The sequence below is a fragment of the Stenella coeruleoalba genome (genome assembly GCF_951394435.1).
Source record: "Stenella coeruleoalba genome assembly, chromosome: 15".
NCBI lineage: Eukaryota > Metazoa > Chordata > Mammalia > Artiodactyla > Delphinidae > Stenella > Stenella coeruleoalba.
Genome location: NC_137161.1, coordinates 54510877 through 54533647, shown reverse-complemented (window position 1 = coordinate 54533647; position 22771 = coordinate 54510877). Strand labels below are relative to the sequence as shown.

General features: G+C 42.1%; 1 protein-coding gene across 2 annotated transcripts in view; it reads right to left on the bottom strand.

The window, feature by feature from the left end:
• The window catches only part of RBFOX1 (RNA binding fox-1 homolog 1), a gene marked incomplete at both ends in the record, with an annotated part of 1077914 nt that extends 1060065 nt beyond the window's left edge, over positions 1-17849 (bottom strand). For both annotated transcript variants that reach the window (XM_079944057.1, XM_079944063.1), the window contains one exon: positions 17805-17849. In XM_079944057.1, the coding sequence (XP_079800183.1) occupies positions 17805-17849 (45 nt within the window). The remainder of the gene's footprint in view (positions 1-17804) is intronic.
• Positions 17850-22771: the final 4922 nt, after the last annotated feature.

The window sequence follows — 22771 nt, the reverse complement described above, 5'->3', positions numbered from 1 at the left end:
GCCTTCGTACATACACAATTACATGCAGTTCTTAAAAGGGACTTGTAAGATGGGGTCTACTGCCATCCCATTCTACAGATGAGAATATTGAGACCTAGGGAGTTAAGACCTGAGCTTCTAATTATGCCACTGCTTCAGGAGCCTCTTCTGAGGTTTCTCCTAGGACTTCACAGGGCCTCCTTTATAAGAGGGGGCATGGTGGGCGCGACAGGGATTCTGCCGTCAACTTTCTCTGGGGTCACGGTAGATTTGGATCCCTGTAGGTGGATCTGCACGATGTCCCACAGGTTAGAAACAGCTAATGGAACCACATGATCTTTCCATCTCCTCCCACTGCCTGAGGCCAGTGCCTGAAGGACAAGTGAGGTCATGTTTAAGCTCTAATAGGTAATATTCTGTTCAGGAAGGAATAACCCAGCCCATTCCCAGAAACTAGGGAACCAGGGTTTCATCCCTCTGGGGCCCCAAGCAGCCCCTCAAAGTCAAGGACCCACCTTCCATCAGCTAGAATGCAAATTAGCCTATCTTGTTCACCACTATCTCTTCAGCACTTTCCAGGATCTCCATCAAGTATTTAGTGAATTAATGAGTGAGTGAATCCAGAAGAGAAGGCAAGTCCTAAGAGGGCTGCGAGACCCAAGAAGAACTCGTAGCATCAATAAAGAGCCTCGGGCTTCCCTGGTGGCGCAGTGGTTGAGAGTCTGCCTGCCATTGCAGGGGACACGGGTTCGTGCCCCGGTCCAGGAAGATACCACATGCCATGGAGCGGCTGGGCCCGTGAGCCATGGCCACTGAGCCTGCGCGTCCGGAGCCTGTTGCTCCGCAACGGGAAAGGCCACAACAGTGAGAGGCCGGCGTACCACAAAATAAATAAATAAGGAGCCTCAAGGAAGAACTACTCGATTTAGCAGCTTAGAAAAGAATATGAAAAAGGGGTACTGGCACCCAGCATAGTACCCAGTACATGTCTATGAAGTGAACATCCGTCGAAGAATAAGATTCAGAGAGTTTGATAAACTGAGCTCTTGAAGTTGAAGAACTTTCAACTGGCAAGATGCAAAGAGACATGAGAATGGCCTGTAAACTTGGCCAAGCTGGAGGGCACAGGGTCAGACTGAAAAACAGAGTAAGAGCCACATGGTCACGACTGGGATTGCATCCCACCCTGCTGGGGCAGCTCTAGGAGGAAGGGGCTCTACCAAGGGGGTCAGGAAGAAAAGATAGGGACTTGGTGGGAGCAGCTCCACCAACCTCAAACGGAAGGAGGGATGCAGGAGGTCCCTGGGTGAACAGAACCATCCGCCAAGGGCTGAGATAAAACAGCCTGATCTTACTGGACAAAGGCGACTTTAAAACATGGTGATTAATCAGCTGCACAGATATCATAACTGATTTCATAATCTTTACGGGGGAGGAGAACGGTATCTTCACATGTGGCCAAGTGTGCAAATGCTGACGTCAGTCTGTAAATCTTCCAGACCCTGTCATATTCCTGTGTTCAATGCCTCCTCCCTGTGCTCCCCCAGCCTCTGCAGTTACTTCCCTGTGCTGCCATTGCCTCTCACCTTGGTTCTTTTCCATGGTTAGTCCCCTTGAGGGAAGGAACTCTATTGATTTCAAAGTGCATGGAACACACATGGTACGTACTTAATTCTGTTTCTGACGAGGCTGACCTGGGCAGACACTCTCACCCATTGCTAAGTAGTAGGTATTAGACATGCAATTTGGACTCACTATGGGTGCTATAGGATGACTTGACACTGTCATATAAACATTCATTGAATACCCTCTAATAAAAGGAGCTCTGAGAGAGAGAGAGAGTGTGTGTGTGTGTGTGTGTGTGTGTGTGTGTGTATGCAGCAGAGTAGAATGTATGCATTGATCGATGGTATGCTGAAATCAGAGGGTCATCTTCTTACATGAAGTTTCTTTAAGTTCCTACGTATTTTGCCAATTAGGAAAAGGATGTAAGACCCTGGCTTTATAGTCTCAGCATGATGATCAGGTATTTAAGAAGAGTTGGCATGACTCAACAAATTCTAGGAAATGTGTCAGAACTGAGACTTTCATGAAAGGCTCTCTCCTCTTCTTTTAAGCAAGGAGAATGACATCATCCACAGTTCACACAAGAAGAAAGGAAGCACTATGCTAACTCGGTGCTGGGGCTTTTCTGCAAGAGACATCCTGAGAAAAGCTGGAACCCCTCCTAGCGGCAGCAGGCGAACATCCAGGAAGCCCTCCTCCAACCAGAGCTCGTCCACGGTACTCACCCTCACCATGTCTTTTTACCAGTCGCTTTTGTAATCGAAGCGGGTGACAACTTCATTCAGTTCTTAGTAACAAGAGGAGGGATCGATTCCCCGAGAATGCCCTAATGACTGGAGACTGGGGCACAAACCATAAATGGAGACTTTCTGATTCCAAGTGAAATTATAGTTTGCCCTGTGAGATTGCACAATAAATCAGGGGGAAAACCAGCCAACATAAGACTCTGGGGTCACTGAAGTGATGTTGACACATTACAATAATGAGAACTTGAAATACCTCATGCCCTATTGATTTTTAAGCTGAATCATTCCCACTGCAGGAGATTACAAGACTCTGTCTTGGAATCATGGCTCATGCGGGAGATGCTGATGAAAAGTACACCCAATCCAATCAGAATGAAAAGCTTTACTTGTACTTATTATAAATCTAATACTATTGTTCCTAGGCTGTGTGATAGGCACTTAACCTACAATGGGAAATATTTTTTTCTTTTAATTAAAATTTTTCATACCTTTTTTCTTTTTTTTTTTTTACACACGCTCTTTGCTATGACTATACAGGAAAAAGTACCCAAAGAAAACAGGCACAATGGCTCGATTAGTACATAAAGGGCAATTTCTTTATGCTTTTCTAATTCCAGGGTAGCTTTCAAGTTCCCTGCATCACCATATCATTTTGAAGAATGGAAAATCATGTCGTAACAACCAACTTATTTCCTAGTCAATAGGAAAAGATGTATTCCACCAGCATTTAGCATCTACAGTAAACAAAGAATGCCTTGCTGATCTTTCCTTTTTCCCTGAAAAGTGCTCCGCAGAGCTGAATAAACATAGTTATGGGAGGCCAACTGGTGACATAAGTTAATTACTAACCTGTCACACGATAAGAGAACGGTAATAATTTATTTTCACTGTTGCATTAACCATAAGTTGCTTTTTTTGCCAATGGAGTGTGCTGGAGGAGAAGGCTCTAGAACACTGCTGCTTGCCATATACCCTACACAAGAGTGTGACAATATTTTAGTTGTGAGGCCAGATGCCACTGCTTTTCCTAGGCATAGTATTCTGGCCATAACTCAGAAAATACCCACATTTCTCGGCTTTAGGAGAGAGGGAAACAGCAAGTAGGAATAACATGCTTCCCTCAATAGGGCTCTGAAAACATTATCCAATTATTATAGATATAATTTTGACTTGGGTTTACCAGGATGTAATACACGATAAATATCCTGGCACAATCCAATACGATCATACTTTCTTTGAAAACATTTATCGAGGTCTTAATATGGGCCAGGCATTGTGTTAGGGATTAATTACATATTGTTCACCTGTTCTGTCTCCATGATGTTTATAACCTATCACTATAATTGAATTGTTGAGATGAACACCTGCAAGCAAAACCTATGGGTCTAAAAGTGTTTCTTATAGAAGAAACCCTCACGTCCTACTGACGGAGTTGACCTAAATAAATCAACGGTATTTAGAAGCTAAATGGTCTTTCTTGTCTCAGATACCCTGATTGTTTTTCTTAATTTGATCTGATGGTGTCTCGCTCTTTTTGAAAATATATATTCCTGGACTTCCCTGGTGGTCCAGTGGTTAAGACTCCACACTTCCAATGCAGGGGGCACGGGTTCGATCCCTGGATGGGGAACTAAGATCTCACTTGCCACGTGGTGCAGCCAAAAAAAAAAAAAAAAGAAACTATATATGCCTGCTTATAAATTCCCACGGATTCTACTATTTCATGATCAACCTTGGAGTAGCTAGCCAGAAACTGTCATCTTCTGACATGGCTACCGTCGGGACCTAGGTTCTTACTTATGTCCATAATCCGTTTATTAATATGACTGAAAGCAGGTGAGTGATTTAAGACACTTTTTCATAGGTGTTGGTAGAAAATAGTTCACAATTGATATAAAGGAGGGGTCTGGGGGGTTACTATAGATGATTTTGTTCTGTTACAGCACTCTTGGGGGTTGTTTTTCTCCCTTCACACCGAGTTCTTTCTGTAAGCTTCCCTCTGTGGTTCACTAACAACTTCATTCACAGAGTCACAAAGCAGATGAGAATTGAAGCTTGTGTAGAGGTCACACTTCAATAGTCTGCTGCATTTTGACTTGCATGTCCCAGCCAACATCACCATTGGAAGAACTGGTCCGGAAGGCATTGAACAAGCTTCTCTTCTCTTACCAACGTCAGTGATACAACATAATAGTTAAGCATCCTGTTTACGGACTTAGCCTGCCTGTGGTCAGATCCAGGGTCCATTCCATGTGAGCTGTGCAATCTTGGGTAAATTACCTTCTTGAAAACAGCTCCCTCGTTTGTAAAATGAAGACAACAAGGGCCCCTGCCAGGGAAGATGCTTAGGAGGCTTAAATAAGCCAACCAATGCACAGCGCCTCCCACGGTGCTTGTCAGATACGATACTCAGTGCGTTTGTAGCCGTGATGTTTTCCCCCAGGAGCACCAGGGCCTTAGCTTGCAGGCATTTGCTTTGATTTTCTGAGCTCAGTTCAGCAAGGGGCAATGGGGTGTAGCAACAGTTTTAGAGAACTGTGCCTACACTAGTATGTTCAAGCGGGCAGCCAGAATTGATTCCCATCTGATGGTTTCTGTATCAGCAACACCACACCATGGCTGTTAGAGGTTAGGCCCTGAGAAACAGTTCTAACTCTCTAGAAACACGATTCCAGCAACACGCAAGCCTAGCACACTGCAGGCTCCCAATGTGCTGGTGCAGAAGAGCAACTAAAAGTCACATGAAGCACGTGAAAAACAAAGATGAAATGAAGTTCCGAAAATTAGATGATACCACTATTTCCTTTCAAAGAGGTCTCTGCCGCCACGTACACTGACAATCTAGTCTAACTTTACAGGACAGAAATAAAAGAGCATGTGTCATCTATAACTGCCTTTTTATAAATACGAGTGCCGGAGGTCATGCCTTCCCAATTCCCCTGGCCATTTTCTACAAGACACCCCAGAGTAGCACATATCTGCCTTGTTAACGTTTCATGGAATCTTTCCATAAACATACGCTTGTTCTTGCCTTCAACATTTTGTCCTGTCACTGCAACAGATGGCTTTACACTGGAGCATATGAAAATATTAAATACTTTATAAGCCTGGTAGAAATATGAAATGCCTTTGGAGGATGGATAGCTCCATGATTAATGTAAAGCAGCCATGCAAGATTCTGTTAGAAACAAGTACCTTTAAGTTGTGTTGTGGAGTAGACATGGGGCCATCAGTTCCACATCTTCACTGAAGGTAGGCAAATGACCAGGGGCTTAGCTTTCTGTAAGACAGATCTGGGCCACGTGGAAAGGCAGAACATACTGCAGCTGAGAGCTGTGAAATATTGCAGTGTGTAACCAAGGGAGGATTGTGAAATCTGAAAGCCAGAAGAAACTTCCATCTGTCTGAGATGGTCAAATAAAGTAAGCTTAAATCAGAGCAGCAAGTCGAGGGGCAGTAAAGTCAGCTAGGCGACTGTCCTACGTACACAAATCCACGTACTGTTTCCTTTCAGATCCAGCTTGATAAATGCTGACCCGACCCAATGAGTGTTGCCATCTCAGCTGACCCAGCAGGTATGACCCACAGATCTGCGAAAGAGGTTCAGATCATCGATAGTGGTTAAAATGAGGGATTCTCAAGCCAGGCTGCCTACCTCTCAGTGACTGTAGCAACTTGGCAAGGGACTTCAGCGCTTTGTGTGTGACTCTCCTTCTGTAAGTGGGGGTAACAGTAGTGTGTACATCCTAAGGATTCTATGAGGACAAGTGAGTTAGCACACACAGCAGGCCTAGAATACAGACTGGCATATGGTGGATGCGGCATAAATGCTGCCTAGTCTCTAGATTTAGTACTCTGTTTATGTAGAAATAAGCATCAAGATGTGGGTAAGATTTTACATTTTTCCTTTGATTGGTGTGTGTGTGACTCGCATTCGCTTCCAATAGGGGTAACGTATTAATGTTACCCATAATGTGTACAAATCAAAAATCGCCAAAGCCTTCTGCTTGGCATTTATCCCAGAGAAGTGAAACTCACGCTCACACAAAAACCTGTCCACCAGGGTTCACAGCAGCTGTATCTGCGATAGCCAGCCACACACAGCCCAGGTGTCCTTCAACAGACAGCGGCACAGAGCACGTACTGTGGCATATTACTGAGCAGTGAAAAGGAACAAATGATGGATGGACTCAGTCGTTCAGATAAAACTCCAGGGAATAATGATGCTGGAATTAGCCAATCCCAAAAGGTTAAATACTGTGTGATTCCACTTATATAACGTGTTTGAAATGACAGGATTTTACAAGTAGAGGACAGAGGTTAGGGATGGGGGTAGGAGGTGGTGAGAGGAGGTGAACATGTTTATAAAAGAGATTCTTCGGGGGCTTCCCTGGTGGCGCAGTGGTTGAGAATCTGCCTGCTACTGAAGGGGACACGGGTTCGAGCCCTGGTCTGGGAGGATCCCACATGCCGCGGAGCAACTAGGCCCGTGAGCCACAACTATTGAGCCTGCGCGTCTGGAGCCTGTGCTCCGCAACAAGAGAGGCCGCGATAGTGAGAGGCCCGCGCACCGCGATGAAGAGTGGCCCCCACTTGCCACAACTAGAGAAAGCCCTCGCACAGAAACGAAGACCCAACACAGCAAAAATAAATTAATTAATTAATAAACTCCTACCCGCAACATCTTCTTTAAAAAAAAAAAAAAAAAGAGAGATTCTTCATATGGACGTGCTCAGTATCTTATCTACGGTGGTGAATCCCTGAACCTACACACGTAATAAATTCGGCTAGAACGAAACACACCCATACAAATGAGTACAAGTCAATCCGGGGAAATCTGAGCAGGATTAGTGGGTTGCAGCCACATGAGTATCTCGGATATGATGTGATATATGGTTTTGCAAAATACTCCTGTTGGAGGGAAGACAGGGTAAGAGCACAAGGGGCCTCTCTGTATTGTATCTCGTGACTGCAAGTGAACCTGCAAAACTACCTGGACAGAAGTTTCCATTGAAAACAAAGCCAAAGCCTAAACGAAGGTGAAGATTCAAAGTTTTCAATACTTTGAGGTGACAGCCACGCTCTTCCCTGAATTTTCCAGCATTATGGATACACTGCTCGTTGGGTCCCCCGAATCTCTGTAGACGCATTGTGAAACCACTTAATAAATACACAGATTCTCTTTCTATTTAATGATGCATACATGGCACTGATTAGTTCTAGGTTTGTGTATTTAGTTGGTACTCTTCAAGGCACGGAGGTCTGCCGAGTAGAGTGCATGGGTTTCTGAACCAATCTGAACAGCGCCTGCCTTTCTCTGAAGTGTTTTATTATTCTGAGTTGGACCCGCTGCATCTCCCAAGGTATGAAGTTCAGTTCAAGATAAAAATATTTTATCTGCCCTTACAGCAAATTGAAAGGCTATAGAAAGGGTTTTGTTATTGCAGTGTTTTCATAAATATATAGTAAACATCTTTCACAGTGGGAAATTCAGAACGAAATACAATTTTCATGCACAGCCATTCATGTGGCTGGCACAGGAAGATGAAATGACCCAGAGATGAATAAAAAAATAATAGTATACAACTCTGAGCAGCCCACAGTCCCTGACAGACACGCACAACTGGGAGGATAAGATCGTGAATTTGTAGCACCTCCGATGAATGACAAGTGTCTGCAGCACTGGGGGAATTTGGTTTTCCTCTGTGGCCAAACCATTAGGCTCAACACTTAGCTTTGTCACTTTCACAAACTGTCAACAGCCAACCATCCCATTTCAGAGCACAAAACGACCCCAAACCGCAGCCAGGACATAATTTTAAATCGAGCAATTTGGGGGTTTATCTCCCTTTAAGTCTCTCTTAAGCACATTTTCAAAGCAATTTGGATTGCTTGTGTCTAAGACAGAATATCTAAGTTGATATCTAAGATGATCGACAACAGCTTGGGAGTGAGGGGCTGATCAGAGCTTGTTTGCAAAATTGAAGCTCTTTTTTTCTAACTAAAGTATTTTTTATTACCAAAGTAGTGTATGCTTGTTGAAGATAAAAAGGAAGAAAGGTGTAATCTTTTTTAACAGCTTCATTGCGGTGTAATTGATATACAAAAAACCCTGCACGTCTCACGTGAACAATCTGATGAGTTTGGATATATATGCATCCACCTGTGATACCATCACCACAACCAAAGTAATAAACACATCCATCACTCCAAAGGTTTCCTTGAGTCTGGTGTGTGTGTGCCTGTGTGTGTGTGTGTCTGTGTGTGTGTGTGTGCCTGTGTGTGGTGTGTGTGTGGTGTGCGTGCGTGTGTGCACTATAAGAACACTTAACATGAGCTCTATCTATCCTCTTAACAAATTTTTCAGGGTACAATACCATGTTGCTAACTCTAGGCACGATGAAGCACAGCAGGTCTCTAGAACCGATTTTCTTGCATAACCTTAAAAGAAAAACTTTCATTTCTCCCCTGCTCCCTTCCCAGTCAAGTTCCATAGTCACCACAAAGGTCACCCCCCTCCTCAGCCCTTTAGTTATCTGTTACAATTTCTCCATGTATAGAAGACGTTTGCCTGTGTAGGTGTGTTTCCTAACAAGGTTTTCCTAACACGTGTCTGAAGCTTGGACTCTTCGCTTGCAGCGCCGCAGACACCGTTTCAGGTCCATGAAGATCCACTTCACTCCCTGAATGCTTCCTGGCATCCAATCCTCCATTGTTAGGCATTTCGTTTGCTCCAGTTTTTCTTCCCACTGTGCTGCTGTCAACCATCTTTGGAAACTTGAGCAACATAAACCCTAGAGGTGGAAATGCTGGGCCAATGGATACGCACTTTGTTTTTAAATAAAAATTTCCAAATTGTCGTCCACAGAAGAATGTACCATTCCACACTCTCTCCAACAGTGTGCAACTGTTTTCCAGCACGATATATGAAACATTGATATATACAGATGAAACTTTTCACGTATATATACAAATACACACCCAAATATATACATGTATATGTATATATGAACATATTTTCACACACTTGTTGGTATTTATCCTTCTGAAAACTATATACACGCTCTTTGCCAATTTTCCTTCTGGGTCATTAGTTGGTCATTCTATGAATCCATCCATCCACTCATCCACCCATCCGTCCATCCATCTACATATACCATCAAGATTATAAGGAGGTTAGTCCTAATTAAAGGATCGCAGGGCCTCCCTAGGGTTAACCAAATCTGGTCTATGTCAGATTCATTTTTCACCACTGTAAGAACAAAGATTCCTATGGCTTTGAGTCAAAAGGAGGGTGGAAATAGTCTTTGAAGTCATAAAATTTCAAATGTGACTACTAATCCAACTCACTAGCAGTTGGTAACCCTAGAAAAATCACATCAAGTCTCAGTCTCCCCTTATGAAAAATGAGCTTCATAAGAACACCTGTCTCATAAAGTTGCTGGGAGTACTCAGTTCAATAATGTATATCAGAAGTTAACATAATGTATGGCTCACACAAACAATAGACAGGATCAGTACTCATGATAATGATGTATAATTCTCTATGTTGAGCAGTTTGCTAGTACATTACAACAAAGCCTGGTTTCTTTTCTATTAGCAGCAGAAGTTGAAGCCTGAACCACTTATAACATTGATGACCCTCTATATTTCTACCTCTCTGGGAAAACTTTGTAATAGGGACTCAGCAGAAACCCATTTTCCCCTTGCTGGATGCACTCTTAATGGCACACAAAGTTTACCACCAGTTGTCTTTATTTTAAAAAGCAGATTCACATTAAATGTGGAAATATGTTAGAAACCAATTCCGCTGGATATGGAATGAAAATGGCTCTTTTAAATCCAGTTTCCTATTGTTTTCTTCTTTTAGTCAATTAACCAAGATGTATGTATTTTAGCACTGTAGACTAATAGACCACACTTAAGGAACCTTATTGGGTAGTCTTAGCTACATGAGTTTATCCCCGCTTATTTACCACTGAACAACAAATTCTGGTTTAATTTTAAACCATTTCCTGAATCAACTCTTGGATGGAATAGGTATTGCACAAAAGCCAATTCGACGAACTACATTAAAAACAGAAATGTGACGATAATGGATGCAACGTGAGTCTTTTGACAGTTCTGAAACAGGATTCACTCCTCACTGTCTACGTGTAAATGTGAGTTCACTGGGCCCGAAATATACAGGAAGGACTGTAATGGTTTCTACCTCCAGCTCAGTTCCTGGAATGTTCCGGGGCTGGGGGAGGGTGGCCCAAGAGCCCCTTTCCATGGCTTTGGCATTGCTGGCTTCCTCCCTCATATCCATAAATCTGTGCCTTGCCTCATGTAAACTGCAGCCCATTCTTGCGGCTCAGCATCTTCGAGCTTTATGTGGGGCAATGCATAGTGAGCTATGTACCAACACCCGAGTCATGGGAAGTTTGGGTGAGAAGCCTGAGGAGGCAGCTGGCATAGAACTGACTCTGTCAGATCAGTGGTTCCCGTTGCCACCACCTCCTCTTCCTCCAGTATTTGCATTCAAGATGCAAGATGCTTCCTTTTAAAGTACACACCCATATATGCCCTTGACAAGAAACTTCTTAATACATAAATTCTTCCATCCATGTATTCATTCATTCAACTTAAATCGATTGAGGTTCTCTACTCCCGTCTTGGCTTTCTGAACCATTGGTGTAGGTACGTTTAATTGTAGAACTGCAAGACTGTTTCTTCTAATGTAGAATAAAGTGTGTCAAATTGGCACTGCTATTTAAACATCTACTCAAATTGTTTTTCTCTTCATAGGTTTTAACTACATGGTGGAAATTCAACAGAGCAAGAAATGGACTTGGTCATTCCCACGGTCTAAATGAGGAAAGGCGGATTGGCTTCAGCAAGATCAAGTTGGAAATCAATGTGCCCACATCCACCACATCCCACTTGGTATGGACTATACTGGACTCCACAGAAATTTTTTTTTTAATATTTATTTATTTATTTGGCTATGCCGGGTCTTAGTTGCGGCATGTGGGATCTTCTCTGCGGCATGTGGGGTCTTCTTTGCGGCATGTGGGGTCTTTCGTTGCGGCATGCGGTATCTAGTTCCCTGACCAGGGATCGAATCTGGGCCCCGTGCGTTGGGAACGCAGAGTCTTAACCACTGGACCACAAGGGAAGTCCCCCTAGAAAAACTTTAAAGTGCCAGGAAAACAAAAAGTGAAGTTTCTCGAAGAGACCATTCATCCTCTAAGTATGTCCTTCTGAATACTATTGTTTTCAGTAGTATTAATAAATAACAAATAAAGAGAACTCACAAGTCCTACTGACCCTGGAAAAGTGCACGTTCAGAAGTATTTGAATAGTGAAAAATAAAGCTGTGCGCGTTATCATTCACTCTCATTCAAAAATGGTTGTTAGTTTTCTTAACCGGAAATGAAACGAAAAATGTCTTTTGTTTCAAAACTCAAAGGAAGATGCTGCTGTAACAACTGTGCTTCTGCACAGTTAGAAACTCAAATTATTAAAGAGCATGACAAAGCGGTTAGGAGCAGAGACTGGTGTGTAAATCCCAGCTCTGCCACTTAGAAGCTGTCTGACCTTGGGCAAATTACTCAACTTCTCTGGGCCTTGGTTCTCTCTCTCCTCTGTAAAAAGTAGATAATAACAATATCAACCATGTGGGCTTCTCTTAGGAATTAAATGAATTAATATTTTAAAGCATTTATAATAGAACTCGGCACATGTAAAACACTAAGTGTTTATTAGATAAATAGGCAAATAAACCTATGTGCCAAACCTTTGAAGATAAGGAGAAAATAACAGTGCTTGAATACCAAGGGGAAGCAGGAAGGTTCTCAGAATTACTGTTGCATGACTCATTTAGTGATGTTGCATTTCTCTTCTCTTGACATCAGTACCATAGAAAGCAATCTCATTTTAGAGCAGTTGTCGGAGGTAACACTGAGTACATCAGGGAAAAGGAGGTAATTCAATCACAATGACCCGTGTCGTATTTATAAGGAAAGATGCTCAGAGTAGGCAGCTATAAAATTTTAAAGTCAAATTGTAAAAAAATACAGACCTTCTGATTTTGCAGCATGATCCTATTCACAGTATCCAATCGGAGATTTTAAAAGTTTAATAACTGAAATTCACTCATCCACTTTCTTGAAAAATCGGGCCATGTGTATATCAGTCGTAGCATCACTGATATTGCCTAGGGCAGGATTTCTCAGCCTCAGCACTACGGGCATTACGGGCCAGGCAATTCTTTGTTGTTTTCGGGGAGGGGGCTGTCCTGTGCATCCCTGGTCTCTACACAATAGATGTCAGTGGCAGCCCTCACCTAAATGTGACAATCAAAAATCTCTCCAATATGTGGCCAAATGTTGTCCTTGGAGGGGATGGGAGTGAAAAAGAATTGCTCCTGGTTGAGAATCACGGGCCTAGGGCATCAGTTGAGTATCCATTTTGTATATCTTCCTAAATTCGGATTAGTACAATTCAGTGGTATCTTCTTCTATTAAAGCCAGAAAAATCTGGATTCAAATTGCATATTCTAATTATAAAAAGTCTTGAAGGTTGCTTCCCCATCTCTAAACTAGGCATGGCAATACCTACCTTGCAGAGTGGTGGTAAGGACCACAGAAAATATGTTAGAACCCCCAGTCCAGTGCCTGACATACAGAGGCAGTGAGGGCCCAGGTGGAGGTGAGCATTTCTGTATTGTTATCCCCGTTACTGCTGATGCGCTATCACATCCTCATCGTCATCATGCTCATCAGTCTAATAAGAATGGAAAGTCTCTATTTATACATGCAAATAAGAATATAATAGACACAACTGGTACTTTCATCCCTTTAGCAAACAAGCAACTGGATTTCCTCACAAGCAGATATTTCAATTAAACAACAGAGAAATATATCGTGTAGCAAATGCAGATGAAGAATTATCATGAAGAGGAAAAAGCAAGGCTGGTGGAGGCCTTCCCAACACATGATCCTTAACAGGTCCTCTTTCCAAAGCCAACACCGGGCATAGAGGGCACCTCAACCCACTTGGTTGTTGCTGTTTTTCTGCGTTGAGTTCATAGTGTGAGGGAAACAGAGCTCCTGATTTTCTGCGCTCTTTGTGAGATTAAGGTCTATCCAACCAGTCTAGAAAATTTAACCAACTAGCCAACTCTGCAATTCCCCAAACTGCAGGGAATTCAAGGTGGATAATTGTGACCACTAATCACTCTGTAAGTTAAAAGGCCCGTTTTAAAGAACAGTGAACTTTGGCTAATTAGATAAACATGAATCCAGAATTCCAGACTTCACTTTTATAAAACTAGAGAAAAAGTAATAAATGTGCCCACCATTGCATAAGAAAAGAAAACTCTCACTGCCATCCTTAGAAGGTGGATGCACTATTTCTGCTACAATTATATCACTTTTCGAAAAGTCTTCCCTGGCCTGCCAGAGGTTTGAACTAGCTGAAGGATTGTTCGCCACCCATTAATGTTAGGGAACCAACAACTGTTCTTGCTTTTCCTTTAAACCCAACTGAAATTTCACGAGAAGTTGCAAATACAAAATTGTATTAAGAACATCCTATTGATCCTATTTACATATGCTACATCAAAGTATTCAGACATCATAAGCAAATGTGAAATGGGGACCTTCCGATACCCCATAGGTTATGCAAACACCTAACCAGAAAGAACACTTTGAAATTTTTATGGAGCAGGAAAAATTGGAAGTGTATTAATCTAGGCAGTGAAATTGGGCTTTTTGTCATTTTTAATTGCTTGAATTCATAACCTAGTTTTGCTGAATCAAGAATGAGTTGCTATAGCTGACACAAGCTGTTTCAGTGTTTTGGGCACATGTGCACACGCGTGCACACACACACACAGGGCACACAACTTTTCATATGAACTTTGTATCTATTAATAAAAAAATACTCTTGAAAACTGTTTGGGAAATTATTGTAACTGAATAATTAACTATAAAGATTTCCAAGTAGAGCACCGTGTGTTAAAAAGCTGACTTTTAAAGACTCTTTCTTTCTTTTAGTGCCATGCGAACAGGATGGGGGGTGGGAGCAACAGGAATAGCAAGTCGACAGGACCGAGATTTTGTTATATATGATTTAATTCAAATAACTTAAAATGCATAATTAAAAAATTCTTCATGCCTTTATCTGCCCCTGTTTACTATTGCTCATGATATATGTAAACACTCAACTCTGCGTGAAAATGAAGGAAAACAGACAGAAGGACAAAGACGTCCACCCACAAATATGTACAAAGATCGAATATGTTATCACATCCTGAAGGTTTCAGATCTACAACCAAATAAAGTCTACGGTGCAAAAATCTTTAAGGGTCCATGTTTTACTTCCCTATTTATTTTTATGTTTGTCAGAAAAATCAACACAGGATGGGGATTAAAGTCTCATAAAAAGACTTTCATTTTAATCCCATTAGAATTACTCTCAAAGAACTTACGGTGATAACTTGAAGACTAACACATGTGACATTTAAAAAATATAGCTAAAAATGAAACATAAATAAAGGTTTAATTAATAATAATAAGGTTTTATTATTATTTCATAAATGTCCTTCCTCTTTTGGACCACGCTCCATTCCTCTGGTCCTGCAACTTTGCTCAAAATGTAATATGAAAATTATAAGTTTAGCCAGAAAACAAGACCAAAACTGTCTTTCACTGGACATTGTAATAGTTATTTGGCTCCAGACTGACTCACCCAACCAGGTTCTCTGTAATTAAACAGAGGAATACATACTCTGATTCTCATGGAATGTTCTCAGAATACGCCCATAGAGTCTCAACATCTCACAGCTATAATTTAGAGGAAGGCAATCGTCACCAAAAGCCCTTTGCCTGAAATCTACTTCAGCTTTTGTGTCATACTTATGGGAGAGAGAAACAGAAATGGAAAAAAGAAATATATTATTTTTGTGATACTTTAAAAAGCTGGCCCATAAGTCAAGGCTGATGGCTATTCCTACTAAGTTTAAGTAAATACAGACTTAAAATGAATCCAGATTCTAAACTAAAGTCAGGTAATGGAGAAAATAGAAGTTTGAGGGGCAAGTTTACAAGAGACCAATGTAAAAATATGCTTAGCCCCATAAAGTTATGAGTCAAAGTGCACAGTTGTAAAAATCTATCACTTGATGATGACAGAGAAAAGATTCAGCTCTGTTCATGTAAAGTAAAGGCGTTCTCCAGGGGTCTATTTGCTTGGTTAAAATGAAACGACAAGAAAAGTTTGAATATTCACTTTTTAAATAAGGTTAGTGTATAATGGATTGCCTGATATTAATTCTTGTATATGAGCAGAGAATACAAAAAAAGAAAAAGAAAAACCAGATGCTCATTATCCTTCAGGGTGCAAAAGATTTGTTAAGATAAAAATGTAAAAAAAAAAAAAAAAAAAAATGTAGTAGGAGAAAATACCTGAAAAATTTTCTGTGTTCCAGGTATGAAACTAAGAAAAGGCAGAAGGAAAGAAATACAGGTGGATGGGGAGAGAAAAGGGGTTGGAGAGAGAGAAAGAAATGTGGAAGAAAGGGAGGGGGGAGGGGGGAGGGGGAGGGAGGAAGGGAGGGAGGAAGGGAGGGAGGGAAGGGGAGAGGGAGGGAGGGAGGGAGGGAGGGAGGAAGGAAAAAGAAGGGTGATTAAGAAAGGGCGAGAAGAAACCTTTCCCCATAGGTTATACTTCCTCCAACTCTTCAGAGAAGCAATTTTCTCTTCATAATAATCTGCAAGTATTCTAATACAGAGGAAGCATCAGCGTGTGTGGAGAGTGTGAGTGGGCAGATTGGAGTTGAAAAATCCTGCTTCTTATAAGAAAATCGTGACTGCTGCCCGCATTGCCTGCGACCGGCAGTGGTAAACAGCTGTCACCGACCGACTTTAGTTTACTTACTTGAAGAACAACCCTCTGCAAACTTAATCACAGCAAACCACAAAGACAAGTTACTCCGTATCACAAACACATCTACATTCACGCCCCTTTGGATTTCCGAAGATACATTTGGATCAAAAATAGGAACCACAGTTGAGAAAGATTTGACAGTCTTAAACCAGACATTTACTACCCAGCTACCCCCCCCCAAAAGGATTACGCAATCATTTTTGACTTCTTCCATTACAAAACCACGTTCATTTCCATGTGACCAAAATTAAAGCCATATAAACAATGAGTAAATTATGAAATATCTAAAGATACTCGGAAAGTGACTCTTTTTTTTTTTAAACTTGGAAAGTGACTCTTTTAAAAGGTAATTTAATGAATATTTCACTAAGATGATTTTGCCAACAAAACTTTTGGATTCAGAATTCCCTCTGGGCCCCTCTTAAGTGGAGGAGGGCCTCATCTCTTGCGTCAACAGAAATAAGTAACACCACCAGTTTCATCCTAATCTGAAAATAATGGCTAGAGGGACTGGCTGAGACTGAGGCTTCTAGGTGATCCTCCTAGGCTGATAAATGTCGTATTCAACATTTTGCACGTTTTTTAAATGCCTGACAGCTAATTCCATCACTTTGGAAGGCAAGGTACATCTCCCCCATTTGATCTCTCAAGAAGGATGACTCTTGTTTCATTCAATAAAATGGTCCAGAGACTATTTCTTAAGTCAAAGCCTTTCTGGTATTGTCAATTTACTCTCTCTTCCCTGGGAATCAAGAAAAGCAGAGGAGATAAGAGTACCCCAGTGCAACTAGCACAGTAGACACGTCTGCACAAACATGAAATACATCCCCCCCCACACGCACACACATGCCCCCTCGGATCGTGAGCCTGCCAACTTTCCCAATGCACTGCCCATCTGGCCAGTCATTTCAGAAACCTCGCATTTGAAGAACCGCGCAGCTCTTGCAAAACCCCTGTTAGCCTATTGGGACTTGTACACCGTTTCTTATAAACGCTTATTCATCTCTGGAAGTAAAGTTAAACGGAGCCAATGAGCATGGGCAATGAAGTTCCCCACTAACTTCTACTCGGTCCAGAAAATCCATTCATCTCTGGACTCCCCAGTCGCTCCCAACGCCCCTCGCCCTCTCCAGGCGATCGGCGCCCCTGGGTGCGCCCCGGGCGCGCCAGAGCCCAGCCTCCCGGGTCCCCGGGGCTGGCCTTACGTACCGTGTCTCATTCACGCGCGGCAAAGGCATCCGCAGCCTTCCATCGCGGCTTCGGTGCGCCCGGCTTCCATCCGCCGCCAAGTCCCTATTCTAATCAGCAGCCCCGGAGGCGCACACGCCGCCACCCTCTCTGCGTGAACGTCGGACAGCGGCTGACGGCGGCTCCTCTGCCACAGGCAGCCCAAAATGTCAATTTGCACACTCCTCCCCCCTTTCGCCCGCCCCTGGTCCCAGTCCCTCTTCCACCCCCTCCCGCGAGTCAGTGGGCTTCAGGAAGCCTCTGCAGACGCTGCCTCCTCCCCATCCGGCTCTCGCTCTCGGTCTCCCCTTCCCTCCCTGACAGTGTTTACAGCGTCTTCTCTCGCCTTACCTGAAGGGCATCTCCCACGACTGCAATTAGCTGCCAAGATTTCATTGTCGGCTGCAAAGTGCCTCCTGTATCCTCCCTGGGAGAACACTGGAGAAGTCCGAGGCAACAGCAAACGGCAGCCACGTGCTAGCAATGTAAATGACTCCAGTCATCTGTCGTGCGCCGCCGTGCCTGTGCTCGCCCCGGCTGCCTGGCAGCCTGACACTGCCGCCAGCAGGTGCAGAACGCGCTGGGAGAGAGAGCGAGCAGCCCGAGCGCGGAGGCAATCAACGCGGGGACGCACACAAAGGGAGGCCACCGAGGTGTCGAGGACGCTGCTGCGCCCAAGCCCAGCTGCCCGCGCGGCCTTGGCCTCCGCGCCAAAAACACTGGCCAAATTGGACGCCTAATGTTTTTGCAAAGTCTTGCAGCCCCCGGAAGGCGGTGGATGCCGCCGAGGCTGCGTGGGTCCCGCCTCCGCGCCTCCCAAAGCGCTTTGCTAAGCACCGAGCTGGCGGCGGTACCTCACTTCTCTCCCCCCCTCTCTCTCCTGAACGTGTCCCCTTCCCTTGTTCTTTCAAGCATTAAATATGTACCACATGACAGAATAGGGCACCTTGCACGGTCCTCCGCGTCCACACTTGACAACCAGTTTTAACTCAGGAGCGGTGAAATGTCTAAAGGCAGGATATAAGCACTTCCAATTACTTACACTACTCCTGCATTATTCACAACGTCCACGGGACAGTATTTATGACTTCCAATATGCTACTTCACATACAAATACTAGTAAAAGATGGAAGACCCCCACGACTCCCTTCCCCCAGCGCTGCTGCTAAGCTTTCCTTGGCGTTTCCTCCCAGAAGCCGTTGTACTTTTTTTTTCAGTGGTTAAAGCCTTACGATCTCAATTCTTCTTACACATTATGTAGTAAATGAGGATGCTCTGACGTTTGAGCCTGCTTCGAGGACGAAAATACATATTGTATCCTGTTGAACTTTAGAGACACCTTCTAAAATGTATCTACCTTGGATAATAGTGGAATCAAAGTAAATTTCCTATTTTTTTCCCAAAAGTCCTCACAGATATATGCTTTTTCTTATTAAATGAAATGAGTTACACAAGATTGTAGCTACTCCCAGCTTAGCTATTCCCAGTCTAAGCTGTAGCTTTGGTTAGAGACCAAACAATCTATTGGTTGGAGAAGTGAGTCTTGTTTCTTCTTTTTCTTCACATTCAGAACTGCAAGCTACATGCACCAAGATCGCCTTGCTTCTTCAAGCAACTGTTCATTGAATGGGAAGGATCTAAATGTGTTAGAGAATTTCATACAGATATACTACATTTGATTAACAGTGAAATAATCATTGGTTTCCTGTGTCAACTTCTTGGATAGTTTATTTTTGTTAAAGGCTTTTATATATGGGTAAGTAAATTTTAAAATGCTAATAAATCTTTCAAATATTTATTTTCACATTTATTACAGCTCCACATCTCGCGGCAATATTTCCAGGGTTTTTTTGGAACATGCCAAGTCCTTACATAACCATCACTGATCTCTGTCACACCAGTAACACAATGAGGAGGGTTTTTTTTTCCCTTCTTCTATGCATTAGGGTGTTTTTAATATTGCATTCATATAGTGTTTAACTTGCTCCTTGTGGACTTAAGAAAAGTTTATGTGTGTTTTCTCTGCCTGCTTTTCTTGGGGGCAGCGGCATCGAAGGGCTGCTAAGATAACATTAAGTAAAATTTTCTTTCACGGTGAGGATGTAGTGCAAAATACACTACACTCCCTGATTAACAGGTAACTTCTAATGTAACCATATATTATCCTCTGGACATGGTTTCTAACAGCCTCAGGTAAAAATGGCAAAAGGTTTCTAGACTTTTGCTTAACCAGAACCCTGTGTAGTTGTAAAGATATACCAATATAAAATATTATTATCACAGCAGAAACTAGCAGTCTCAGTGGAGTAATTTGATTCACAAATCAGTTCACAAAAGCAAGGTTATTTGAAGTTAAGGATGGTGGGGGTGATGGGTGGAAAGAGAGCAAACCCTAATTACAACACCATCGTCCCCGTGTTCCCTGGCACATGTGGCCATTTAATCACAGAGTGTGACAGCCCTGGCAGATGCTGCCCAACCTGGTTATTGATATAAATTGCTATTCTCGTGTGTAAGTGCCCCGGTGAAGAGTTAGAACAGTATCTGTACTCACCCAAAGGGACTTAAAGGTCCACACTAGCATCTGTGGTGACAAGACAAGATGGTCCAGAGCTGAGGCTGTTTGCTTGTTCCCGCTCCAAAAGGCAAACAGCAATGGATGAAACCCCCAAACCAAGAATGACGGACAGTCTCCCTGGGGAGGAGGGTGAATTGGTATTGTCCCTCTGGAAACTCATTGGTGTCTATTAAAATGCAAAAGGTGCACTCCTCATAACCAAGCAATTCTGCTTCTAATGTCCGCCCTGACAAAACGTATGCACAAATATTCATGGATATAATTGTACCACTGCTTGTAATAGGAAAAAAATGAAAAATACCCAATGGCATAAAAATAGGATATATCCTATGATGGAATACTATGTAGCAGTGAAAAGGACTGACTAAAGCTGTGGGGGAATATTCTATAGCTAGACAGACATATACATGTACAGATAGTGATGGCGTATCTATACATACTACATAGTACAACTATATATATTTTTTAGTAAAAATTTTGCTGAGATAAAAATATACGGTTTAGATGATTCATGCACTAGGATACCATTTATAAAGAAAATTCACAAATGAAATAATATTATAGATATTATTATCTGTAGATACGGAAATATCTATGGAGGTATAGAAGAAGAAGCAGAACTGGGGCTGACCTATTACAGCCCCAGGGCCAAGTACAGCCACTGCCTGTTTTTGTACAGCCCACTAGCTGAAAATGATTTTTATATTTTAAAGTTTAGAAAAATTGAGACAAATATTTTAGGAAAGAGGAAAAGCAGGAAATTCAAATTTCAGCGTCGATGAGTGAAGTTTTATTGGAACACAGCTATGTCTGTTTATTTACACACTGATGATGACGGCTTTTGCTCTCCAACTGCAGAGCTGAGTGACTGTAACAGAGACACAATGGCCCGCAAAGCCTAAAATATTTACTATCGAGCCTCTTACAGAAAGTTTGCTGTGCTGATCCCTGGCCTAGAAGAATGGCACAAGATGCATAATAGCATTATCTCTGGGGAAAGGGACAGGAGACTCATGTAGATGGCCCAAGTTGAGAGAACTCTAGTTCTCCTTTTAAGAGAACATTTATATATATTGCTTTTATATTTTTATAAAAGGTAATGTGTGTGTTAATATATGTAAAATTTTTAAGATATATATATAAATGCACACATGCATATATACACACAATATAAATGTTTTCATTGTATGTATATATATGTGTATGCGTATATACACATATGCATATACTTTTTAAAGTTTATATATGTAAAACCTCTTTAAAACCTTTAAAGATATACATTTATATTTTTATATAAACACAAGTACATATATATACACATACACACACATATATATGGCGTGTTTTGACTGTAAGAGAATGTGTATTCCATTTTTAAAGTGTATGTGTGCACATGTGTGTGTACATCTACACACATGTAGATACACAGGTATACAGATACACATACTTGGAAAAAATCATTCAAAATGGCAGTTCTTGGTGGTAGAAATATAGGTGCTTATTATTTTCTTCTTTGCTTTTTCACGTATTTGTCTATTTTCCAAAGAGATATAAATGTAAGAAAATGGTGGACACCCCTGGCCATGTGAGTGGTGACAACTGCCATTGTGCCAATATCATTTTCCTCACCCAGAAACTGCCTTTTCTCTTCAAATGTTGAATGATAAAATCTTTTTTAAAAAGACATCAAGGTTTGGCTTATACTCACCTAACATTTCTGGAAAACTCCAGTATCTAATTGATTCTTCATACGAAAAAAAACTGCTAAGCCTCAATGCACTAAAGATTTTTATAAAAATCAATCTTATCCTTGAAGTAAACTGTGACACAGATTATCCTTTCTGCTAGAATTTATGGTAATGACCTACTGAGATATGCCTCACAATACAGTAATATTACTTCTTTACCAGTTTGAAAATATTTTCCCGTAGAAAGGCACAAAGCAGGTTCTATCTGAAAAAAATAAAATTACATAGCAACCACATTGGTGCTTTGTAGGATTAGAACAGTGGGACCTAATGATTTTCTTCGTCCTGACATCCAATAATCCAACGGCATCAGGAAAGGTGAGCTTAATGAAGCATATTCAGATGGGAGAGCGCACGATTTATGGTGGACTTGTTGTGGTTATATTCCTAAATGGATCCCATTAGCTCAACATTGGTTGCTGGTAAATGACCACACTTCCCAATAGATAAATCCATGAATCACCTGGGCACATTTTAGAAGGCTGCTCTATAGAATGGTTCACCTTACAACTTTAAACTAGGACTGGCTGAACGACCTTCTTTAATGAAGCTTAGCAGACTTTCTTTGAGCAAGAAACAGACTTACTGCAACTGAACATCCACTCTTTCTCCTAGAATTTGGCATGTACACATAATTTTATCCTTGAGGTGGCGTGTATTAAGCACATCACTGAATTCTTTAACAGCATTACAACAAGCAAGTATTGTTTTCAATGTTTTCTGTAATTATAAAACCAATGTATGCTTACTGTGGAAAGTTTTAAAAAATTGGACAAGCACAGGAAAAAGACGTCACTCATATTTTACCACTCAAAGAGAGCCACGTGTGATATTTTGTTGCAAACCTGTCCACCTCAGACATTTTTTTTTTTTTTTTGCGGTACGCGGGCCTCTCACTGCTGTGGCCTCTCCCGTTGCGGAGCACAGGCTCCGGACGCGCAGGCTCAGTGGCCATGGCTCACGGGCCCAGCTGCTCCGCGGCATGTGGGATC